General features: G+C 49.0%; 1 protein-coding gene and 1 long non-coding RNA gene across 2 annotated transcripts; both read right to left on the reverse strand.

Moving 5' to 3' along the window:
* Positions 1-2357: 2357 nt before the first annotated feature.
* Positions 2358-3964, reverse strand: LOC146423603 (uncharacterized). The gene is made up of 3 exons (XR_014847502.1): positions 3869-3964; positions 2909-2964; positions 2358-2393 (listed from the first exon to the last, which is right to left on the reverse strand). It is a non-coding gene; the product is annotated as an uncharacterized LOC146423603 (long non-coding RNA).
* Positions 3965-20615: 16651 nt separating this feature from the next.
* LOC146423604 (olfactory receptor 14J1-like) lies at positions 20616-23305 on the reverse strand. Its single transcript, XM_085044602.1, has 2 exons — positions 23079-23305; positions 20616-21665 (listed from the first exon to the last, which is right to left on the reverse strand). The coding sequence occupies exon 2, from the start codon at positions 21640-21642 to the stop codon at positions 20710-20712; it is 933 nt and encodes a 310-aa protein (XP_084900728.1). The 5' UTR covers positions 21643-21665; positions 23079-23305; the 3' UTR covers positions 20616-20709.
* Positions 23306-24684: the final 1379 nt, after the last annotated feature.

The raw sequence follows: 24684 nt of genomic DNA on the forward strand, positions 1-24684 counted from the left end.
TTTAGAAAGGAAAGATTTTGAAAAAAATGGATTTTTGGGAGGGAAATTGGGGGAAAAATAGGAATTTTGGGAAAAATTGTGGAAAAGGTTGGAGTTTTGGGAGGGAAATCGGGAATTTTGGAGAATTTTTCAAAAAAATTGGAGTTCTTGGAGGGAAATTGGGAATTTTGGGGAAATTTAAAAAAAAAATTGGGAGTTTGGGAGAGAAATTGGGGGGAAAAATAAGAATTTTGGGAAAAAATTATGGGAAAAGTTGGAGTTTTGGGAGGGAAATTGGGAATTTTGAGAGGAAAATTGAGAATTTCGGAGAATTTAAAAAAAAATTGGAGTTTAGGAAGGGAAATCGAGAATTTTGGGAAAATTTTGAAAAAAAGATTTGGGGTTTTTGGAGCAAAAGTGGGAATTTTGGGGAAATTTTTGGAAATATTGGGAATTTTGGGAAAATTTTGAAAAAAAAATTGGGTTTTGGGAAGGAAATTGGGGGGAAAATGGGAATTTTGGGAAATTTTAAATTGGGAAAATTAAAAAAAAAAAAGAAAAATATTTTGGGAAAATAAAAAAAAAATTTCCCTTGGCAAGAAAATTGAGAATTTTGGGAAAATTTAAAAAAAATTGGGGTTTTGGGAGTGAAATTTGGAATTTTGGGAAAATTTCAAGAAAAGATTGGGAGTTTTGAGAGGGAAATTGGGAATTTTGGGAAAACTTTTTTTTAAAAAATTCAGGTTTTTGGGAGCAAAATTAGGAATTTTAGGAAAATTTTTGAAAAAAAAAATTTGGGTTTTTGGGAGAAAAATTGGGAATTTTGGGAAAATTTTTTAAACTATTGGGAGTTTTGGGAGGGAAAAAGATTGGGGGGAAAATGAGAATTTTTGGAAAATTTAAAAAAAACTGGGAGTTTTGGGAGCAAAATTAGGAATTTTGGGAAAATTTCTAAAAAATGGGGTTTTCAGAACCAAAATTGGGGGCAAAATGGGAATTTTGGGGAGGATTTGGGGGAATTTTGGTGAAAATTTAGGATTTCTGAAGCTGAAATTTGCTGAAAAATGGGAATTTTACAGAAATCTGGAGTTTTTTGGGTAAAAAATCTGTAAAAATCAGAGGAAGTTTGGAATTTCTGAGAGCAAATTCACTAAAAAATGGGGAAATTTGGGAAAATGGGAGAAAATTCGGAATTTCTGAGAACCAAATGAGCTCAAAATGGGAATTTTGGAGATTTCTGAGCCCAAAATGCCCCAAAAATTGAATTTTAACTGAAATTAAAATTATTTAAATGAAGTTTTAATGAATCAATAATGAATTCCAATTAAGCAAAGCTGAAGTTAATCAAGCCTTAATGAGTTCAAAATTAAAATTTCCATTAAAACTCAATTAAATTTTAATCTCCATTAATTTTTAAATTTTTAAAAATAATTCCAAATCTTTAAAATCTTAATTTTTGTTTTCACCCCAAACCGAAATTAACTAATTAATCAAAATCCACTTTTAATTAGATCTCAATTAATCCAATTCCAATCAATTCCAACGATTCAAATGAAATACTTTTAAAAATTAAAATCTTAATTTTATTCCCATTAAAACCGACAAAAATCAGGTTCAAATTCCCCAAAATTTCAAATTTTTTCCAGACAAAAAAAAATGGGAAAAAATCTCCAAATTCCCAAATTTTTCACCAAAATTTTCAGATTCTGTTGGAAAAAAAAATCCCCAAAAATTTCCTCCCAAAATTCCTTCGAATTTTCCCCAAAATTTGGGTCAAATTTCCACCAAAAAAGAGGAATTTTTGGAGGGAAAAAAAAGCATCAAATCCCAGTTGCTCCCAGTAACTCCCAGTTCATCCCAGTAACTCCCAGTCCATCCCAGTCCATCCCAGTAACTCCCAGTCCATCCCAGTCCATCCCAGTTCATCCCAGTTCAGCCCCAGTTGCTCCCAGTTACCTCCCAGTTCATCCCAGTGCTCTCCCAGTAACTTCCAGTCGCTCCCAGTTCATCCCAGTTCCCTCCCAGTTCCCTCCCAGTTCATCCCAGTCCCTCCCAGTACCATCGAGTCGCTCCCAGTTGCTCCCAGTTCCCCCCAGTTCCATCCCAGTCCATCCCAGTTCACACCAGTTCAGCTCCCAGTGCTTCCCAGTCCATTCCCACTTCCATCCCAGTCCAATCCCAGTCCATCCCAGTCCCTCCCAGTTCATCCTAGTTCAATCCCAGTCAATCCCAGTCCATCCCAGTTCTATCCCAGTTTGATCCCAGTCCCTCCCAGTCCCTCCCAGTCCCTCCCAGTTCCCTCCCAGTCCATCCCAGTCCATCCCAGTTCCATCCCAGTCCATCCCAGTCCCTCCCAGTCCATCCCAGTATAACCAGTTACTCACCCGGCGGATCTCCTCTGGCCAGGGACAGAACTGGGCGGGGGGAGGGGACACCAGTTAAACCAGTTTGGGGGAGCACTGGGCCCAGTTCCTCCCAGTTCCCCCCGAAATCAGCCCAGTTACAACCAGTAACTCCCAGTTAATCCCAGTTCCCTTCCAGTCCCTCCCACTTCCCCCAATCCCCTCTCAATCTCCTCCCAGTAACTCCCAGTATATCCCAGTATATCCCAGTTCCCTCCCAGTTCCCCTCCCAGTCCCTCCCAGTTCCCTCCCAGTCCCTCCCAGTCCATCCCAGTTCCCTCCCAGTCCCTCCCAGTCCCTCCCAGTCCATCCCAGTTCCCTCCCAGTCCCTCCCAGTCTCTCCCAGTCCCTCCCAGTTCCACTCCCAGTCCATCCCAGTCCATCCCAGTTCCCCCCAGTCCCTCCCAGTTCCCTCCCAGTTCCCTCCCAGTCCATCCCAGTCCATCCCAGTTCCCTCCCAGTTCCCTCCCAGTCCATCCCAGTCCATCCCAGTTCCCTCCCAGTTCCCTCCCAGTCTCTCCCAGTACCTCCCAGTATCACCAGCATCCCGAGGCTTTCCCGCTCCATTCCGTGACCTTTGACCCTGCGGAGGAGGGACTGGGCAAACTGGGATGGACTGGGAGGGAACTGGGAGGGACTGGGAGGGGAGTGAGAGAGACTGGGAGGGACTGGGAGGGGCTTGGGGAGAACTGGGAGGGAACTGGGAGGGACTGGGAGGGACTGGGAGGGAACTGGGAGGGACTGGGAGGGACTGGGAGGGGAGTGAGAGAGACTGGGAGGGAACTGGGAGGGAACTGGGAGGGACTGGGAGGGACTGGGGGAGCGAATGAGTCACTGGGATTCCTGAGCAGGGTGGGACTGGGCAAACTGGGGGAGCTGGAGGGGGACTGGGACTGACTGGGAGGGACTGGGACTGACTGGGAGGGACTGGGAGGGAACTGGGACGAACTGGGCGGAACTGGGAGCGAACTGGGGAACAAGTGAGTCACCGGGATTCCTGAGCAGGGCGGGACTGGGCAAACTGGGCAAACTGGGACTGACTGGGACTGACTGGGACTGACTGGGGCTAACTGGGACTGACTGGGACTGACTGGGGCTAACTGGGAGTAACGGGGAGGAACTGGGGGGTAACTGCGGTGAACTGGGATTTACTGGGGGGTTACTGGGATGGACTGGGATGGACTGGGAGGGACTGGGAGGGACTGGGATTTACCGGGAGATAACTGGGATGGACTGGGTGGTTACTGGGATAAACTGGGATGGACTGGGAGGGACTGGGGGCTAACTGGGATGAACTGGGAGGGACTGGGGGGTTACTGGGGTAAACTGGGATGAACTGGGATAAACTGGGGGCTAACTGGGATGAACTGGGAGGAACTGGGGGCTAACTGGGAGGGACTGGGATAAACTGGGGGGTGACTGGGAGGGACTGGGGGGTTACTGGGGTAAACTGGGATAAACTGGGATGAACTGGGGGTCCCACTCACCTTCCCAGCAGCCACGGGGAACTGGAAATGGGGAAGGAACTGGGAGGGGCGTGGCCTGAGGAAGTGGGCGTGGCCTGAAGGGAAGGGGCGTGGTCAAGGAAAGGGGCGTGGCCTGAGGAAATGGGCGTGGCCTAAAAGGAAGGGGCGTGGCCAGAGCCGAGGTTTGGTCTGGGAGGGACTGGGATGGACTGGGAGCGATACTGGGACAAACTGGGGACACTGGGAGGGATTGGGATGGGCTGTGGGAAGGCACTGGAGACACTGGGAGTGATACTGGGATGGACTGGGACAGACTGGGAGTGAGACTGGGACATACTGGGACATACTGGGGACACTGGGGATGCTGTGGGAGGACACTGGGCTGTACTGGGAGGCACTGGGATGAACTGGAGGGGCGCTGGGGTTGTACTGGGATGAACTGGGCTGTACTGGGAGGGACTGGGATGAACTGGGAAGCACTGGAGGGGCACTGGGGCTGTACTGGGACGAACTGGAATGAACTGGGAGGGACTGGAGGGGCACTGGGGCTGTACTGGGATGAACTGGGATGAACTGGGAGGGACTGGGATGAACTGGGATGAACTGGGAGGCACTGGAAAGGTTGAATAAGCTGTTTTCGCCTTCGCCGCCTCCCATTGGCTGAGCCTCCCGCCAGTCACCGCGGCAGCCAATCAGCGCCCGGGGGCGGGGTCTGGTGCCGCCGCCATTTTAGGCGCTGTTTGCCTACAGCTCCCGTCATGCCCCGCGGCCCATAGAGGCCTATCGGCGCCGGGACTGCAACTCCCGTCATGCCCTGCGCCCCACAGAGCCCCTCACACCCCAGTGTGCCCCACAGACCCTCCGGGACCCCTAAATGCCCCTCAGTACCCTCTGGGGACCCTAAATGCCTTCCCTGACCCACAAGTGCCCCTAAGGGCTCCCAACCCCGGAGAGGCCTGCAACCGGCACTGCCGGGCCTACAGCTCCCGTGATGCACCGCGCCACACAATTACCGCCCGGCCTTTGTCTCCCGTCATCCTCCGCGGCCTCAGAGTCCCTCACGATCCCGCTGCGGCCCTGCAGCTCCCGTCACGGCCCTGCGCCCCACCGAGCCCCGCGAGCGCTCTGCAAGCGTCCCGTAAGTGCTCCCCGACCGCCCAGGTGACCCTGAGGGCCCAAAGCGGCCGCTCGGACCCACGAGTGGCTCCCGCGAGCCCCAAACGCCGCGTTCGAGCCACTGCCGGGACTACAGTTCCCATCATGCCCCGCGGCGCCCGTAGAGCTCCATTGCAGTCGTGACTTCATCTCCCGTCATGCCCAGCGCCCCATGGAGAGCCATTGTAGCAGCGACTACAACTCCCATCATGCCCCGCGCCCCGCACAGCTCCGTTCTACCCGCGCCTACAACTCCCATCATGCCCCGCGCCCCGCACAGCTCCGCTATCGCCCCCAGCTGCTCTCCCGGACCCCGAAAGCCCCAAATGCCCTCCCTGACCTCCAAGTGCCCCCTGGACCCTCCAGTGTCACTCCGAACCCGAAACTTTCCCTCAGGATCCCTCAGTGTCCCCTCAGTGCCGCTCGGACCCCGCAAGTGTCCACCCGACCCCAAGTTCTCTCTAAATTCCCTCCCCACACCCAAAACTGCCCCAAATGTGTCCCAAAATGTCTGCCGGAACCCAAAGCGCCCCCTGAATCCTGTCTGAGAAAAAGGTGATAAAAAAGTGACAAAATTAATAAAAATTGGACTAATTAGCATCAAGTGGGAGAGATCAATAACCAATAGAGCGTAGATTAATAAGGGGAATTGTGTGACATTGAACCAATGAACATTTATTTATTTGGTGGCTAAAAATGTATAGATTCTTTATATAAATAAAAAACTTAGTAAAATATCAATACTAGTATTATTATGGGTAACAAATATGGGACTCTGTGAGAGCTTTGTGCAATCCTGGCCTCCAATTATCTGCTTTAATGAGTCCCTTGAGATTCTCTGTCAGTAACAACACTCAGTGGGGCTCATTAATGCTTCAAGGTACTCAGGGTTTATTAAAGTCCTTCTTTGTGTCACTGAGTCTCTGAGAGGTTTGTGCAATCCTGGCCTCCAATTATCTGCTTTAATTAGTCCCTTGAGAGCCCTTGTTAGTAATGACACTCAGTGGAGCTCATTAATGCCTGCAATACTTCATTTTTTTTTTAAGGTATTTTCCTTTCTCCTTTTCACATTGAATATCTGAGAGGTTTTTGTGCAATCATGGCCTCCAGTTCTCTCCTCCAAGGAGTCCAGGAGGATCCTGTGTTGGTTATGGACCTCAGTGGGACCCATTAATGCTTGGAGACACTTTGGGTTTTTCTTCTGACTTTGACTCCTGGAAAGGTTTGTGCAATCTCCTCTCAGGTTTGCCCTGAGGTTCAAGGGCTCAGCACCAAATGCACCACAGGGCTCATTAGGATCAAGCAAGTCCTGACAAACCATGGCTCTGCCTTGATTTCCCTCTGGTCTGGTGCAGTTCATTAGGAAGGTTTCCTATCGTAGATATGGAGAAATATTTTTTTGAAGCAATCTAAAACTTCTAAATTGCTAAGTTTCCCACTGAAAACAGACACACTCCTCAAGTGTATGCTAAGCCCAAGCTGCCACCAAGGAGGTTCCCCTTCCCCAAGCCAGGCAGAACTCTGCAAGAAATGTTTTGGACACACAGGAAGTTCTACAATAAACACAAATCAAGAGCTGGCAGGAGGCACAATTAGACCAACAGCCCCTGCCAGTGCTGAGCGCCTGTGAGCTCTGGGTGTGCCCTGCTGGTGTCCCTGAGATGGCCTGGCAGTGCCCCAGCCCTGCTGGGCTGTGCACAGGAGCTGCTCCTGGGCAGAGCTGTCTCTCTGCAGTGCTGCTGCTTGCCAGGAGCTCCTCTGTGCCAGGAGCCCAGCCCAGCTCAGCAGCACAGCAACAGCACAGGCACTGGAATGACCCTCGCGGGGCTTTGGTGCTGTTTGCATCACACTCAGTCCCTCAGAGTGTGTGCAAAAAACTTCTCAATAAGTCAAACATAAATAAAAACATTGAAGTTCCTTGTAGTGTTAATGAGTTCCACTGAGGGACATGACTGAGAAAGTGTCCCCAGGTTGCAGTTAGGGCAGAACACTGGAGGCAGTGATGACAGCTGGGGACAAAGAAGGCAAAGGTGTCTCTGATGCTGAGCAAACCTGGATGTGTTTCAGGAATGCAAAGGGCCAAGCCCTGAGCCTCAGCCCCTGGCAAGGCAGATCCTGTCCCTCCCTCAGTGCTCAGGGCTCTTCCCGGGGCACTGGCATGTGGGGATGTGCAATGCCAAGGGCAGGACCATGGGGCAGCCCCTGCCAGGCTGCTGGGCAGGGACAAGGAGGCAATGAGGCCCCAGGGCTGCAAGGGTCACTTGTGTCCTCCTCATGGCCTCAGGGCCAGGGACAGCAGCCATGGCCAAAGTGCTGCACAAGTTGGCTCTGTCAGGGCCTTGCAGCTCCTGCACATCCCTGTGCCCTCTCCAGCCCAGGCTGTCCTACGCTGTCCATGCCCTGTGCCTCTGTCCCTGCAGGCTGTTGTCATCCCCCGGCTGCCCCACCTCGCTGGCCCTTCCTTTGCTGACAGCTCTGCATCCTGCCTGCCTCTGCCTTGGCACACAGAGCCTTGGGCTGATCCAGACTCCTAACAAACCATGGCTCTGCCTTGATTTCCCTCTGGTCTAGTGCAGTTCATTAAAAAATTGGTTTTTTTATAGTTATTGAAAGATATTTCAAGGAACATCTAAAAAATCCAAATTCCTAGTATAAAGGGTTTATTTTTCCCTGTAGAGAAGAGGTGATTGCAGCATTCTGTGACTGACATTGATCCAGGGTCTGTCCTCAGAAGGTCTGGCTTGGTCAGAGAAGCTGTGCCTTGACATCTGAGTGGGGACAACCCTGGTCCTCAATGCCCAACCTAATCCTGTCTCTCCTCACTCACCTGGGACCTGCTTTGCTTGCAGCACTGGCTGCACTCAAGCAAAGAGGGGTTTTCTTATTCTATTTTTTGAAGCAATCTCAAACTCCTAAGTTTCCCCACTGAAAACAGACACCCTCCTCAAGTGTGTGCCAAGCCCAAGCTGCCACCAAGGAGGTTCCCCTTCCCCAGGGAAGAGCCATGCAAGGAATGTTTTAGACACATATGAAGTTCTGCAGTAAACACAAATCCAGAGTTGGCTGAAGGCAGAATTAGACCAACTGCTGAAGGACAGACAAGCTTTGAACTCCCTGCAGCTCAAAGCACCAAGGGGTTGTTGGGAGGTGTGTGAGTGAGCCAAGAGTGAGGGAAGGGAAATGCAGAGAGCCCTGGAAGTGCTGCTGTGCAGCCAGGCTGCTGGGAAGGGCACTGCAGCCCTGCCCTGGGCCAGGCTGAGGGTGGATTCTCATCCCAACCTGCACTGGGCATTGCAAGGGGCTGTTGCCATGGTCACTTCACTGACCACTGCTGGGTTTGGGTGCCATGGCAACCGTGAGACGTTCAAGTTTCCTTGGAAACAGTGGGGAGGACTGGGACATACTGGGGGACACTGGGAATGCTGTGGGGGACACTGGGACATACTGGGAGTGACGTTGGGGTGGACTGGGACATACTGGGGGACACAGGGAATGCTGAGGGGGAAACTGGGCTGACTGGGATGGACTGGGATGGACTGTGAGGGTACACTGAGACATCCTGGGACATACCAGGACATCCTGGGAGTGACACTGGCCAATACTGGGGCATACTGGGGATACTGTGAGTGATACTGGGGGATACTGGGACATACTGGGGACACTGTGGGCAATACTGGGGGACACAGGGGAACTCTGGAATGACACTGGGATGAACTGGGACATACTGGGGGACACTGGGAGGAAATGGAAGAGACTGGGAATGAACTTGAGTATCCTGGGGGGGCCTGGAGGGGCACTGGAGTTGTACTGGGCTGAACTGGCCTGTACTGGGAGGGATGGGAGGGATTGATTAGGCTGTTCCCGCCTCTGTCACCACCCATTGGTCACCACTGCCGCCCATCACTCAGCAGCCAATCAACATCCGGATATGGGGCTTAGGGGCGTGGTCTGGAGGTGATCCCATTTTCGTCTCATTTTGCCTCTAACTCCCATCATGCCCCTTGTTCTCTGCCCCCATATGCCCCGTGTGATAAATACATATCATAATGTTGGCTTTTCACAGATATCCCAATGGATACTCTGTGGATTGTTTGAATTCTTTTCTTACAGAGGTAGCCTGGCTGGGAAAAGTTGCTGTGCAATGATGACTAAGGTCTTTCTTTCTAGTACCAGCTGAGTTTAATAGCAGTAAAATAGCTGTTCTGGTTGGATTCGAATGCTTGAAGTGTCTGCTTGAACTGGATCCCATCCCCCGGCCGGACCCTGCCTCTGACACTGCAACTATCAGCTCCTGGCGCTGCAGGAACCACAATCTGGGAGTGAGAACAGATCAGTGACAGACGACTGCGCATGCTGCCAGGAGGCGGATCAGTTCCCAGAACGTGCAAAAGAGTTTGGAGAGAAATAGGAACATGTGTAACTGTTTATGAATATGCATTAGGCTGAAGGGTATGGAAAGGGTGTCTCTGTCCATTCCAGGGGTGCTTTTCTGGCTGAATGCCAAAGCACCCAGCGCTGACCTTTTGCTTTTATCTGTCCCCTATTGTCTTTTATCAAACCTTTTTCATCCTAACAGGAGAGTGAACCTCGTTTTTCACAGTTCACTGGAATAAACTTACTAGTTTGGGTTTTCATTGGACTAGGTTGTTTGGCAATAATAGCCTTTTTAATTCTCTGTCTTGTCCTTTTCAAAACAGTTAAAAACAGTTAAAAATGTTAAAAGTAAACCAAAACAAGTCATGGTTTCCTTAGCTTTATCCACAACCTCAGTAAAAACAGAAGGGGCAGATGTGGGGTTGCAGAGGAAGAGGCCCCCATGATCCCATGAGAAACCAAAGAACCTGAAAGGATGCAGAAAAGTATTGATCAGCACAGGATCTGAAGCAGATCAGCAGATTCCTTCTCTCCCCTGGGAAGAATAACAAGCTGTATTGAGAAACTGTGAAAAGGCTGAGAAAACAACTAAGAGAGAACTTATCACACTGAAAAGTATATCTACTGTATGGCTTTGTAATAAAATCAGAATTCGCATACAGTGAGTGATTCTCATTCCTACCCTAAATGGCACCACGACTTTCCATGTCAAACCCTGCAGGGCAGGGACAGCTCTTGTGGCACAAACCCTCCTGGCCAAGGACACAGTGCTGGGAAGGTCTTTCTATGCCAGCAAAGGAAAGCTCCTGGCTCAGGGTCACCTTTCCTGCTCAGCCAGACACCCCAAGTTCTCCAGGAGCAGAAGAGAATTCCAGCATTCCCACAGGCTGTGTGATGTCATAGCGTGGACTGTGACATCACAGAGCACCTGTGTGACATCACAGAGCACCTGTATGACATCACAGAGCACCTGTATGACATCACAGAGCAGGCTGTTACATCACAGGGCAGATGAATGGCATCACAGAGTGGGCTGTGAGGTCATGGGTGTCAGAGGCTAAAATAGTTCATGCCTCAAACATTGATATAAAGTTTTGCTCATTATAACAAAAAGTGTATAAAGAAGCTACAATCAAAAAAGCCTCCCTGAAGATACCTGACTGGGACTTTGGACTGAGAGTCAAACTGCTGAGATTAGATAAAGGGAAACCTATTGTTCAGTCATCTCAGGCTGAGGGAAAGACATGCATACACAAAGGCCAAAGCCACCAGCTGTGCTGAGAATCATCCCTGGCTGAGTTTGGGGTGGGGGAGAGCACAGCTTACAGAAGCCAGGTTTACACAGACTGGCCCAGCTGTGGAACCCCCAGCCTCACTGGCTACATCCATGGGACTTTCACATGAGAGGCGCTGAGGGGGAGTCACAATCCATCACAGACCCCCCAGAGTGCTAGGCCTTGCACCACAGGAGTGCAGGTGATGCAAGCAGAGTCTGCTGCTAGAGACTGCCCCCTCCCTCGGGGGGACATGCCTGGACATAGCCCCTGGTCTGAGTGTATATTAACCCATAGCATTCTGTGCTTTTCGGGGGGACCACCACCACCGAGAAGACCGGCTGGAGAGGATCAACGCAACATCGTTGGGATCCACGGATGGTGATATTTTCTCTTTCCCTCTTTCTGTCCCCCCCACCTCTTTTCTTACCTCTCTTTTTCTCTCTTCTCTCTCTCTCTCATATTTTCTATCAAATAAAACTCATACTATTGACTGGCATATGGTCTCGTTTGTACCTTAATTCGGGCAGAGGTATTTCTAAAGAACCTTAATAATTGGATCATAACATTTTATTGGCGTAGTCGGCAGGATAACATTCTCTGACCCGAAGTGCCTTTCACAATACTATTGTCTTCTCTCATCAAATAATTTCACGTTCTTCCTTTTATACTATTTAATTATTAATTATTATAATAATTATACTATATCATAATTAATTATACTATACTATGTTAGTATACTATATACTAACAAATACAAACACTACTTTTTTTTAAAGGGTGGTAAGAGTTGTTATGACTCCATTCATAACAATTCTCTTACACCAACTTTCTTTGACGGGTTGTGCATATTCTAGTTTGTTTAAACACTTAGAAATTTGACTGCAATTTTCTCTGAGTACATTTTGGAAATTGAAGTGTCATCTCTGGGGGCCAGAAGTTATAGTAAACTGATATGGGGGTTCTAGTTCCCTTTAGTGTCTTTTGTTGTGCGAGTCCAGAATTGGCAGGTTTCAGTCCTGAAGCCAATTGTGCTGCTTGTGTCTCGTGGGGAGGCCTTCCTGTCTGTAGTTTGTAGTAAAAGCCTCTCCTTAGTGTTTTGTGCGGAGCTAGCGAAGCTCCTGTTCGTGGTGTTGTGCCGAGCCTAAAAACTCCTGTTTGGAGGGGACCCACGCCCCTACTTTGTGTTTTTTGTGTGTGTGTGTATTTTGTAGTAAAAAGCCAGAATTGACAGGTTTCACTCCTGAAGTCACTTCTGCAACTCTTGTCTTTTAGGGAACACCCCCCACCACCCTCCCCCCCCAGTCTGTGGTTTGTGTGGAAAACTAGAATTGGTTCTAACCCTGAAGCCCATTATAAAGCTGCTGCCTTGTGAAGATGGTGTTGTCCCTGTACAAGCTTACGTATTTTTCATGCAGCTTCCCCTGTTGGGAGGCTGTAGAAAAAGTTTAGGGGAAAATTCCTATCCCAAGCAGCCAGTAGAAAGATAATGTTGTATTGTCTTTCTTTAGTTAATTTGTTACTTACCTGTCTACCCTAGCTTAGACTTAGTGCAAGAAAAAGTAGAATAAGAAGCAATTAGTTACTAAAAATATGCTTGGTTACTAAAAAGGTGATTAATTCTTCAAAATGTTTTAAACAATGGCATTGTTTGTCACTAAATTTAATAATGTCCAAAAAAAGTATTGCCGGGGAAGCTTGTTTCTTTTCTTTTCCAGAAATGTCAAACACTCTTGCATTGAAGATAAGGAAAACGAGTATGAGAGCAGAGAATCTGCAAACAGCAAAATCATGCCTAAATGAACGTACCAACACATGAAATGATGCTGCATGAGAGCCAGTGAAAATTTAAAATGTCACCATAATTGCTTGCATTGTCAGTTTATTAACATTTGTAATTTATTTGTGTTGTTGTCTTGGGTTAATGATAAGACTCTTTTTTCCGAGAGCGAAGGGCCCCGACACCCCTTTCCCCCACCCACAACAGAACTTCTTAGATGGAAGTGAAGAAAAAACTATTTATTTAACAAAACTACGCAGAGTGCCCTGCAAGGCACAGGGGAAGGGGAGAAACAAGGTGAAAGGCAGTTATTCAACCTGATTAAAAAGTCCTTTTCTCAGACGCAGTCCCTCTCCTCCTCGCCCCCCACCCGGGGCCGGGTGGAGCTCCCTGGAGAGCTCTGCTGTCCTCTGGCCCTCCTGGGTCTCCGGGTGGCGAAGCAGATCGAAGAGAAGGGGTCCGAACGAGGAAAAAAGAAGAAGAATGGAAAAAACGGGAACAGAGCTCACTCCGACCCCCGTCCAGCACGCAGTCTCTGCCGGGCGACGAATCCTCCCCCGGAGCGAGGCTTGGAGAAAATGTTTTCAAAACAACCCGCGTTTCTCTCTTCGGCTGGGTGTAGTTAAAGAGACAGGACCACACATTTTTACACATTTTTTTCTTTCTTGGGCATATAAGCCAACGATAGGGGATAAAGGATTATCATATCATCAATCCAAGACATTTGTCATTGCAAGTAACTTGCTAGAAGATCAAATATTAGTTAAAATATTTTATATATTCTTATGTTTAATTTTTGTCTAACTTATTTTGTCTTTTTACTAAAAAATAATGTGGCAAAAGTTGTTATAAATGCATAATTTGTCTCAACCAATTTAATCCTGAGAGTTGGTATAAGAATTTATACAAAATGCACTAATCTTCTCAGTTCTGCCTTAGAAAAATTTAAAATTATTATAATTTGGCTAAATTTTTCAAATTTACTAAGTAATGAATTAAAAAATCTTAGCAAAACACAAACGTTGTATGGAATGACGTAAATAAAATACAGAAAAGCCTTCTACCAGCTCTCAAACCAATGACTGTTAAATCTCCTGCCATATATCCTAAGAGAGTATTTTAACTCTGCCTCAAAAATTCATGAGAAAAAACTAGTTGAGATAATACAACTGAATTTGAAAAAGAATCAATTTCATTTTTTAATTACACTGATTGTAAAGCTATAATTTCTAATTTGTTTCAAGGCTAAATTACAACAGTGCTATAATCTGAATCTTAAAAAAACAGAGCATAGCCCTCATATAAAGATAAGATTGCTTAACAATAATTTTTATAAAATCTTTTGTATGTTAATTTTGTATCATAAAAGTAATTTTCATGATGTATAGAATTATCCAGCGAAAAAGAAATATTACCTATAAAATTCTACCAAATATATGTAAATGTGGTTGAAAAAGAAACATACATCCCTGCTAAATCCATCCACATTTATACCAAAAAAAAAAAAATGAAGAATTCTATAACCAATTTCCAAACATATTAAGCTAACATCTAAGAGATACAATATAAAAATACCCCTCACACCCACCACCCATTTAAAAACACTAATTCCTAGGGTCGCGGGGTGGAGGTACTGACTAATAAAAATTAAATTAATGATTACAATTGAATTTATGCTTTGAACTATTGTACCTATTAGTATAATTGCTTATGTTATTGCTTCTACTATTTCTATCTTTTCTCCCATTATCTTTTTTTTCATCACCTCCGTAAACAACCCATAAGCTAAAGAAGATTGCTAAAAAAGAGACATTTATTACAATGTTTGAGTCACGGGGTGGCTGTCAGAGACTGAAATAGTTCATGCCTCAAACATTGATATAAAGTTTTGCTCATTATAACAAAAAGTGTATAAAGAAGCTACAATCAAAAAAGCCTCCCTGAAGATACCTGACTGGGACTTTGGACTGAGAGTCAAACTGCTGAGATTAGATAAAGGGAAACCTATTGTTCATTCATCTCAAGCTGAGGGAAAGGAATGCATACACAAAGGCCAAAGCCACCAGCTGCACTGAGAATCATCCCTGGCTGAGTTTGGGGTGGGGGCAGAGCACAGCTTACAGAAGCCAGGTTTACACAGACTGGCCCAGCTGTGGAACCCCCAGCCTCACTGGCTACATCCATGGGACTTTCACATGAGAGGCGCTGAGGGGGAGTCACAATCCATCACAGACCCCCCAGAGTGCTAGGCCTGGCACCACAGGAGTGCAGGTGATGCAAGCAGAGTCTGCTGCTAGAGACTGTCCCCTCCCCTGGGGGGACATGCCTGGACATTGCCCCTGGTCTGAGTGTATATTAACCCATGGCATTCTGTGCTTTTCGGGGGGACCACCACCACCGAGAAGACCAGCTGGAGAGGATCAATGCAACATTGTTGGGATCCACAGATGGTGATATTTTCTCTTTCCCTCTTTCTGTCCCCCCCACCTCTTTTCTTACCTCTCTTTTTCTCTCTTCTCTCTCTCTCTCATATTTTCTATCAAATAAAACTCATACTATTGACTGGCATATGGTCTCGTTTGTACCTTAATTTGGGCAGAGGTATTTCTAAAGAACCTTAATAATTGGATCATAACAATGGGACAGCTGTGTGACATCACAGGGCAGACTGTGACATCATAGAGGCAGGCTGTATAAAATCACTGGGCAGCTGTGTGTCACAGTCCACTCATGAGCAGACGCGTGATGGTTCATACCAGCTACGATCTCAGAGTGCAAAAAAAAAAAGAAAACACAAAATCCAACAAGTCAAGGGAGTTAAATTTCAATCCAAGGGGGAACTTTATTCATTTGGCCTGTAAAGCGGCCTGCGATAGAGAGAGAAAGAGAGAAAATTGGGAAAAGATGGGGAGGAAAGGGAAGGAAAGGGGCTATAGCTACCACCACAGGTCCACAGACGTCCGGCGTCCCTGGCGTCCTGTCCAGTCGGCGTTCCTTGGCCTCTGCAAAGATCGATGTGATCTTTCGGTGGGGAAGATCTTCGGAGTTCAGCCACTCCAGAGCTGTCTTTTATGCTAGTCCATACACCTGGTCCCTCCTTGCCACCCGCCTTTGCTCCCCTTAATTCTTGTGGAGATTTGCCAATCTCCACTTGGCAGGGTCAAGGGAGGAGTGTCCGAGGCATGGTCGGCAGGGTTTTCACAATGGGTGTCAGGGCAACGGGTGCAAAGCCTTCGTCACACACCAGCTTTGGCAGCACAAGGCCTTTGTTCTGTACCAGCTCAGGCAGGGGCAAAGCATTCGCTCCGTACCAGCTTTGGGTAGGCACAAAGCATTCTCTGCGTAAGTCCTGCACCTGTAGTTTCTGATGAGAAATGTTGAGACAGAACTCGATTCTTGGATCAACCCTTACACCACCCGGTGGCTCAACATTTATCTTCAGGACCAGTTGTCTTCTTCATGATGAGTCATCTTCTGGGTGAGTTGTCTTTCTTTATGATGAGGTGTCTTCTGGATGAGTTGTCTTTGGGACCACATGGTGTTAGTACTAAGGGAGGGAGAAGGGGAGAGAAGGGAAGGAAGGGAAACAAGACAGGAAAGATTTTTACATTACTTTTTGCCATGCAGCTTGCTCAATATGAATCAATGTGAAATCAGATTTCAGAATTTGGTGGGAAGTGACTGCAGCTAAATAAGAGAAGTCACATCCCGTGATTTCAGTAACATTACAAACACAAAAATTCGTATGATTACTAGTATAAGCTAATACATTTCTTACTGTGATATTACTACAAACAGTTCATAAGCATACACAACCTTTGCCAATATAAATTATTACAGTTTAAGGGTTAATTTCCTTCATAATGGCAAACTTTTTGTCAGTGTCTAAACAAAAATCTCGTGTTCTGATGGTGTTACTTTCAGAGATAATTCCTAGTTGTTCCCGCACAATGCAGGATTCCAGGTCTATCATTTGCCATTTATCATTCACCTTTTGGGCTCATGCTCTGTGCTCGAAAGGATAGAGTATAGTTCCATTGTGGTTCAAGCCTAATGTGAAAACAGGATAAATCAAAGATACTGAAGCATTGTGAATAGTTAATACATAAGCTGTGACAGTGTTATTAACAGAATCATTTGTAAGATTAACCAACATCCACCAAGGCTGGAGGTTCTTTTCAAAATTGTTAGCATTATCCCAAATTATTTTTCAGATTTCTGTAGGAAAAATGCCTTCTTAAAGGCTGTTGCATTTCTGTCAAAAGTTGCAGTAGCCAATTTATTCAATAATACCTCCTAATCAATGCTATTTAGAACCCCCAATCTGGTTCCTAAAACACCAGTCAGGTCTCTCAATATTCATCTCCAGGAAAAAGGGAGCAACCTTTTTGAGAGACCATTCTGGTTTAAATAATATTTGTTGTTGGCTGGTGTTTCCAATTACAAATAGTATTGAAGACCAGGTTCCACTTTTCTGCATCCTGCTTGAATTTTTTCATCAATGATACCAGGCAGGGTTCTAACCCACACATTTTTATCCCAGACCCACACATTTTTTTCTCAGACCCATTCAGATGAATGGCAAACTTCATCATTATGAGGGCTTGAGACCAAGGCCATTCATTAGTATTTTGGTTATGGGTAGGAGGTGCAATGTAGAAACGTATGAGCAACCTAATCAAAATTTTGTAGACCATTTTCAGATTTAGGTCTTCAATTCTTATTAATGTTTCTTCTGAAAAAAATCTTAAAGTCCCACGGGGTTCTCCTGCAAAAACAAAAGTAGAAAACTTGCCCTTTTCAGGCAAAAAGGAGTTAAAATGATGGAACAATAAACCAGGCATTTATTGTTTGGTGTTGGGAAAAAGGAGGGGCCACCCAGATGGCTGAGGCAGGTTTGTCTTGGCTGATATCCAGACTCTCTGTTTCTTGGATAGAAAGGTTTTTTGAGGCTCCTCCAATTTGTGCATCGACTTCAATGAAAGCCAGGCTTGCTGCAAACACACCTTTCTCCCAAGCAGTATAGCTTTTCTCAGTATCCTTAAAACTGCGGGAATAAAATCCCACAATAGCTGTGATTAACAAATCTCCTTTTTCTGTTTTAGTGAGCTGTTTAATATAGATCCATTCTCCATTTCCCTGCCCACCACTAGGAAATGGAGATTCTAGTTTCCCTCTACTAGAGAAAAAAGTTTGCTTTGATGTCTTGTCTGCACCATCCACAAAAGGGGGCAGAAGCTGCGACAGGTGAACTTTCTTTCACAGAGGAAAAGGAATGTGGTTTTGGCACACGCCACTGGGTTACCAGTTTGCTCAATTTACCTAAAGGTAAACCATCCAATAAATCTTTAGGAATTCCTTTTTTAAGTCCTAAAGTACTTAAAGGGCCACCAATCAAGTTGGACCGAAAGGGGTTTAGGTTGTGACTGTTCCTTGGCAGCATCTGCAGTTTTGCTGGGGCAGAGCAGTAGGTGATCCTCTGCCTCTGTGTCGATCAATGTGATCTCATGGTGGGGAAGATCTTCAGAGTTCAGTCACTCCAGAGCTGTCTTTCATGCTAGTCCATACACCTGGTTCCTCCTTGCCACCCTCCTTTGCTCCCCCTTAATTCCTGTGGAGATTTGCCAAACTCCACCTGGCAGGGCCAAGGGAGGAGTGTCCGAGGCATGGTCAGCTTTGGAGGCAGGTTTTTCACAGTAGTGAATGATGGGTGTCAGGGCGACAGGAGCAAAGCCTTCGTCACACACCAGCTTTGGCAGCACAAGGCCTTTGTTCTGTACCAGCTCAGGCAGGGGCAAAGCACTCATTCTGTACCAGCTCTGGGAGGTACAAAGAATTCTCTGTGTAAGTCCTGCACCTGTGGTTTCTGATGGGAAATGTTGAGACAGAACTCGATTCCTTGATCTTACACTAGGTTAAGAACTGGCTGGACAGGCATAGGCAGACCAAGAGAGTGGTGGGGAATGGTGCCACATCCTGTGTATGTCGAGTGACCATAAGTGACCCCCAGGGATCAGTGCTGGGCCCAGTTTTATTTTATATCTTTATTGATGATCTGGATGAAGGGATTGAGTCCACCATCAGCAAATTAGCAGATGACACCAAGCTGGGTGTGAGTGTGGATCTGCTGGAGGGCAGGAGGGTTCTGCAGAGGGACCTGGACAGGCTGGATCCAGGGGCCAAATCCAACAATGGGAGGTTTAAAAAGACCAAGTGCCAGGTCCTGCACTTTGGCCACAACAACCCCTGCAGTGCTACAGGCTGGGGACAGAGTGGCTGTACAGTGGCCAGGCAGAAAGGGACCTGGGGACACTGATGGACAGCAGGCTGGACATGAGCCAGCAGTGTGCCCAGGTGGCCAAGGAGGCCAATGGCAGCTGGCCTGGAACAGGAATGGTGTGGCCAGCAGGAGCAGGGCAGTGATTCTTCCCCTGTACTCGGCACTGGTGAGGCCTCACCTCGAGTGCTGTGTCCAGTTCTGGGCCCCAGTTTAGGAAGGACATTGAGGGGCTGGAGCATGTCCAGAGAAGGGCAACAAGGCTGGGGAAGGGTCTGGAACACAAGTGCTGTGAGGAGTGGCTGAGTTTGGAGCTGGGGTTGTTTATCCTGGAGAAGAGGAGGCTCAGGGCAGACAAGGTGCTGTTAGGTCACAGGTTGGATTTGATGATCTCAAAGGTCTTTTCCAACCTCACTGATCGTGTAATTCTCTGAAATCACCCTTGAAGCAGCTGCAGGATGAGCCCTGGGCCTCCTCTTCAGAAGGTCCAGCAGCCCATGGCCCTCAGCTTCTCCCCACAGGCCCCAAAGCCCATCCTGTCAGTCCTGCAGAGCCTCTCCAGCTCCTCCTCACTGCCCCACAACAGGGAGCCTCACAGCCACACACAGCAGTCCAGATGTGCCCCCTGGCCTGTGCTGCCTCTGGCAAGGGAACAGCACGAGGCACTGCAGGACTCTGCAGACAATTCATGGAGCACTTGTAGGATGATCCTGCTCACCAAGGGATGTTCCCATGGTGCCAAGTCAGGAATTTAAATGGGGAGTGGGGCCAGAGAGGAAAGGACAAACAGGGATGGGCTGTTTGCAGGGGAGGGGACAGGGATGGGCAAGAGGAAGAAATATGGAGCAGGAAAAAGGAATGAAAGCAAAGGTGAAGCAAAGGAAATGCTCAGGGCTGTTTGGGGGTGGTTGCCAGGCAGCCCTGGCTCTGAGCAACAACGTCTGCAGTGGGACAGGAAACTCACAGCTCATGTGAACAAACTTTCTGGCTGACTTCAGAGGTCCCAACAAAGCTGAGTGGTTTCCCTCCCATCCCCAGCCCTTGCTGGCCCCCAGGGCTGATGGTGTTTGTGCTCACTCAGGTTCATCTCCCCACACCAACCCCATGGGGTGCTCACGCCTGCTGTGTGCAATGCAAACAGGGCTCCTGAGCCAGTGCTGCCGTGTCTCTGCCTGGAAGGATCAAGCAGCTCTGGGAGCTGGGGGAGAGGCCAGGGCTGCCAAGGGGGGATGTTGTTGGCAGCTCCATGAGGACGCTCTGGGACGCTGCCCTGGGCTGTCCAGCGCAGTGGGGATGGATCAGCCCCTGCTCTGCTGCTCCTTCCCGCCTCCCCAGGGACCTTGCAGAGCCCCAGCCATGCTGTTTGCCCCCAGCCTGCCCACGGCCACCCTGCAGCTGCTCACGGGGGTTTTCTCTGCTCAGCATTGGCCTGGGCGTGTTCTGGAGAGAGCCTGGGCAAGGAGCCTCGAGCCCCCAGGCCCTGCCCTGAGGCGTCAGCTGTGCCCCAGCAGTGCCCATGGCCTGTCCCTGCTGCAGCCCCGGCACTGCCACCCCCAGCACTGGCAGCGACCCCGAGAGCACTCAGGCCCTACAGCAACACGAGGGGCAGCAGGGCAGCGGGGCAGTGGCACGGGAGCAGCACTGGCAACACCAAGTGCTGCTGCTCCTTGGCACAGCTGCTGTGCCACCCCTGATCTGCCCCAGCTCTGCACACAGACATTGCTGCTGCAGCTCCACTGAAGGGAACAGAAGGGGATCTCTGGTGAAAACATGGTTGGGAGATCCTTTAGTTTGTTTAAAGCCACCGAGAGCACAGCTCCTCATTGACACAGTGTGTGGAGACCACAAAGGTGGAATCAAACAAAATGAGAAATGGCACAATGACATTTATTTGTGAACATTAAAAAACTAAAACAAAGAAAAAAAAACCCCACAACCAAACCAACAAGAACAATTAAAGATTACTCATATAACAAGTGACTTGCAGAAATTGGCAGCCAGTTCAATGTCTCTGAAATCGTCCAGTCATCAGTCTCCACACTGCAGCCTTGAGCTCCTGGTTCCTCAGGCTGTAGATGAGAGGGTTCAGTACTGGAGGCACCAATGTGTACAGAACTGACAGTACCAGATTCAGGGATGGATAAGACATGGAAGGAGGCTTCAGGTTAGCAAACATGATAGTGCTGAGAAACAGGGAGACCACAGCCAGGTGAGGGAGGCATGTGGAAAAGGCTTTGTGCCGTCCCTGCTCAGAGGGGATCCTCAGCACAGCCCTGAAGATCTGCACATAGGAAAAGAAAATAAACACAAAACAGCCAAATACCAAACAGGCTATGACCACCATGAGTCCAAGTTCCCTGAGGTAGGAGTGTGAGCAGGAGAGCTTGAGGATGTGTGGGATTTCACAGAAGAACTGGCCCAGGGCATTGCCATGGCACAGGGGCAGGGAAAATGTATTGGCTGTGTGCAACAGAGCATTGAGAAAGGCACTGGCCCAGGCAGCTGCTGCCATGTGGGCACAAGCTCTGCTGCCCAGGAGGGTCCCATAGTGCAGGGGTTTGCAGATGGACACATAGCGGTCATAGCACATGACGGTGAGGAGGGAAAATTCTGCTGAAATGAAGAAAAGAAAGAAAAAGACCTGTACAGCACATCCTGAGTAGGAGATGTCCCTGGTGTCCCAGAGGGAATTGTGCATGGCTTTGGGGACAGTGGTGCAGATGGAGCCCAGGTCAGCCAGGGCCAGGTTGAGCAGGAAGAAGAACATGGGGGTGTGCAGGCGGTGGTTCCAGGCTACGGCGCTGATGATGAGGCTGTTGGCCAGGAGGGCAGCCAGGGAGATGCCCAGGAAGAGGCAGAAGTGCAGGAGCTGCAGCTGCCGTGTGTCTGCAAATGGCAGGAGGAGGAAGTGGCTGATGGAGCTGCTGTTGGACATTTTGAGCCTCTGGGCATGGAGACCTGTTCATGGAGGAGATAATAAGTCAGGAGAGACTTTGCAAAGCAATGTCCAAGCCCTTTCTCCCAGCCCTGCCCCTGCCAATCTGTGTCACCCAATTTCTTTTTTTCTCAGAGCTCTTCCTCCAGCCCCATGCCTGGAGCTCTGCTGGGATCTGGCCCTGTTGCTGTCACAAGCAGTGGCTCTGCCCATGGACACTGAGCAGTCAGCTCTGCTCTGCGGCAGTGGGGACATGGGAATGGGGGACAGGGACCAGTCCTGGGTTGGATTTTGACAGACTAAACTGTCCCTGAGGCAGAGGAGCTTGGCAGCATCTTCTGTCCCAGGGCTAAGGAACAGTGACAGCCAAAGGCAGTTTGAGAGGATTTCCTGCTGTGCTCAGGGAGAGCAGAGAGAACTGTGCAAGGCAAGAGGATTGGCTGTAACTCAGTGAAGGGTGAGGGGAGCTGCTCTGTTGCTTCATCTGTTCCCAGCTGCCCTTTCTGAGATCAAGGGCACTCATTGTGTTCCCCTGAAAATCAGCCTGACACAGCTGAGAGCAGAGGGACTCACAGCAGAGCCAAATGGCTCAGCCTTTCTCAGAGTCTCAGCCCCACTGCTGGCCAAGGACACTCCTGTCCCCCAGTGTCCCCTGGAAGGCAGCTCACAGCTTGGATGAGCACCCTGAGGACACACCAAGGGTCCTGGCCATGGAACTGCTTGAGGAGAGTCATTTCATTGCCAGCCTGCCAGCCTGCCCTGCCCAGAGCTGCCCAGGGCAGAGGGAGCTGGGACACCTCATTGCTGTGCTCACCCTGCACAGGAGGAGCCCCAAGGGCTGCGCCTGACCCTGCAGCTGCAACTGCCATTGCCAGAGAGCCTGTCAGCCTGTCAGCACCTGAGCAAGGCAAGGAGAGAGACAGCTGAGCCCTGAGGAAAAGCCTTTCCCTGCCCAGCCCTGCACAGCCCCTCGCAGGCAGCAGCAGTGCAGGACAGTCGCCCTCAGGCCCTGGGCAGCAGGGAATGGGCAATGGCAGGAGAGATGCCCTTCATCTCTGGTGCTGCTCTGCCAGCCCAGGAGGGGACTGAGGGCCCCGAGCCCCCGGGCTGAGGGCTGTGCTGGCTGCCAGGGGACACAAGAGCTCTGCTGCTCAGGGCAGCTGGCAGATCCCCTGCCCTGGCAAAGAGCCCTCAGGGCTGCAGGAGCTGCTCTGCAGGACAGCCCTGGGCACCCCTGGCTGCACCCCCACCTTCCCAGCCTGCAGCCATCCCTGGCAGCAGCAGCTGTCCTGCCCTGTCCCTCTGACAGTGCCCAGGGCAGCCCTGCTCTGCAGCACATCCTCCCCCAAACCAGAAACACCAGCAGAGCCATCCTTACAGTCATATCAGTGCTGTCATGTGTCAGCTTTAGGAGATCCCTGCAGCCAGAGACTTACTGTGTCAGAAGCTGTGAAGATTTCTCCATGAATAAGCTCAGAACTGTCCTTCCAGTTGCTTTAAGCCTCTGTCTGCTTCCCTCCTCTCAGGTACCTGCAGGCAGCACCCTCAGCCCTGCTGGGCTGGGAGAGAAACTGCTCCTCAGGAGAAATGTCTTTTTGAAGCTCTTCTTGGTTGCCAGGAGTTCCCTCTGTGCCAGGAGCCCAGCCCAGCTCAGCAGCACAGCAACAGCACAAAGAACTTTAATGAGCCTCTTGGGGATTTGGTGTTGTTTACATGAGACTCTGTCCCTGAGAGAGTGTTCAAAAAACTTCTCAAGAACTCAAAATCAGTTTCAAACTTCCAAGTATCTCAAAGGTTCAATGTGTCCTTCTGAGGGACACCACTGAGAAAGTATCCCCAGGTTCCAGTTAGAGCAGAACACTGGAGGCAGTGATGACAGCTGGGGACAAACAAGCCAAAGGTGTCTCTGATGCTGAGCAAACCTGGATGTGTTTCAGGAATGCAAAGGGCCAAGGCCTGAGCCCCAGCCCCTGGCAAGGCAGATCCTGTCCCTCCCTCAGTGCTCAGGGCTCTTCCCGGGGCACTGGCATGTGGGGATGTGCAATGCCAAGGGCAGGACCATGGGGCAGCCCCTGCCAGGCTGCTGGGCAGGGACAAGGAGGCAATGAGGCCCTAGGGCTGCAAGGGTCACTTGTGTCCTCCTCATGGCCTCAGGGCCAGGGACAGCAGCCATGGCCAAAGTGCTGCACAAGTTGGCTCTGTCAGGGCCTTGCAGCTCCTGCACATCCCTCTGCCCTCTCCAGCCCAGGCTGTCCAACGCTGTCCATGCCCTGTGCCTCTGTCCCTGCAGGCTGTCGTCATCCCCCGGCTGCCCCACCTCGCTGTGCCTTCCTTTGCTGACAGCTCTGCGTCCTGCCTGCCTCTGCCTTGGCACACAGAGCCTTGGGCTGACCCAGACTCCTAACAAACCATGGCTCTGCCTTGATTTCCCTCTGGTCTAGTGCAGTTCATTAAAAATTGGTTTTTTTATAGTTATGGAAAGATATTTCAAGGAGCATCTAAAAAATCCAAATTCCTAGTATAAAGGGTTTATTTTTCCCTGTAGAGAAGAGGGGATTCCACCATTCTGTGACTGACATTGATCCAGGGTCTGTCCTCAGAAGGTCTGGCTTGGTCAGAGAAGCTGTGCCTTGACATCTGAGTGGGGACAACCCTGGTCCTCAATGCCCAACCTAATCCTGTCTCTCCTCACTCACCTGGGACCTGCTTTGCTTGCACAACTGGCTGCACTCAAGCAAAGAGGGGTTTTCTTATTCTATTTTTTGAAGCAATCTCAAACTCCTAAGTTTCCCCACTGAAAACAGACACCCTCCTCAAGTGTGTGCCAAGCCCAAGCTGCCACCAAGGAGGCTCCCCTTCTCCAAGGAAAAGCCATGCAAGGAATGTTTTAGACACATATGAAGTTCTGCAGTAAACACAAATCCAGAGTTGGCTGAAGGCAGAATTAGAGCAACTGCTGAAGGACAGACAAGCTTTGAACTCCTTGCAGCTCAAAGCACCAAGGGGTTGTTGGGAGGTGTGTGAGTGAGCCAAGAGTGAGGG

This window comes from Lichenostomus cassidix, unplaced genomic scaffold (assembly GCF_008360975.1).
Source record: "Lichenostomus cassidix isolate B80296 unplaced genomic scaffold, HeHo_3.0 HiC_scaffold_37, whole genome shotgun sequence".
Taxonomy (NCBI): domain Eukaryota; kingdom Metazoa; phylum Chordata; class Aves; order Passeriformes; family Meliphagidae; genus Lichenostomus; species Lichenostomus cassidix.

Coding starts and splice junctions, on each gene's coding strand:
- LOC146423604 (XM_085044602.1), bottom strand. CDS start 21,642: ATGTCCAACAGCAGCTCCATCAGCCACTTCCTCCTCCTGCCATTTGCA.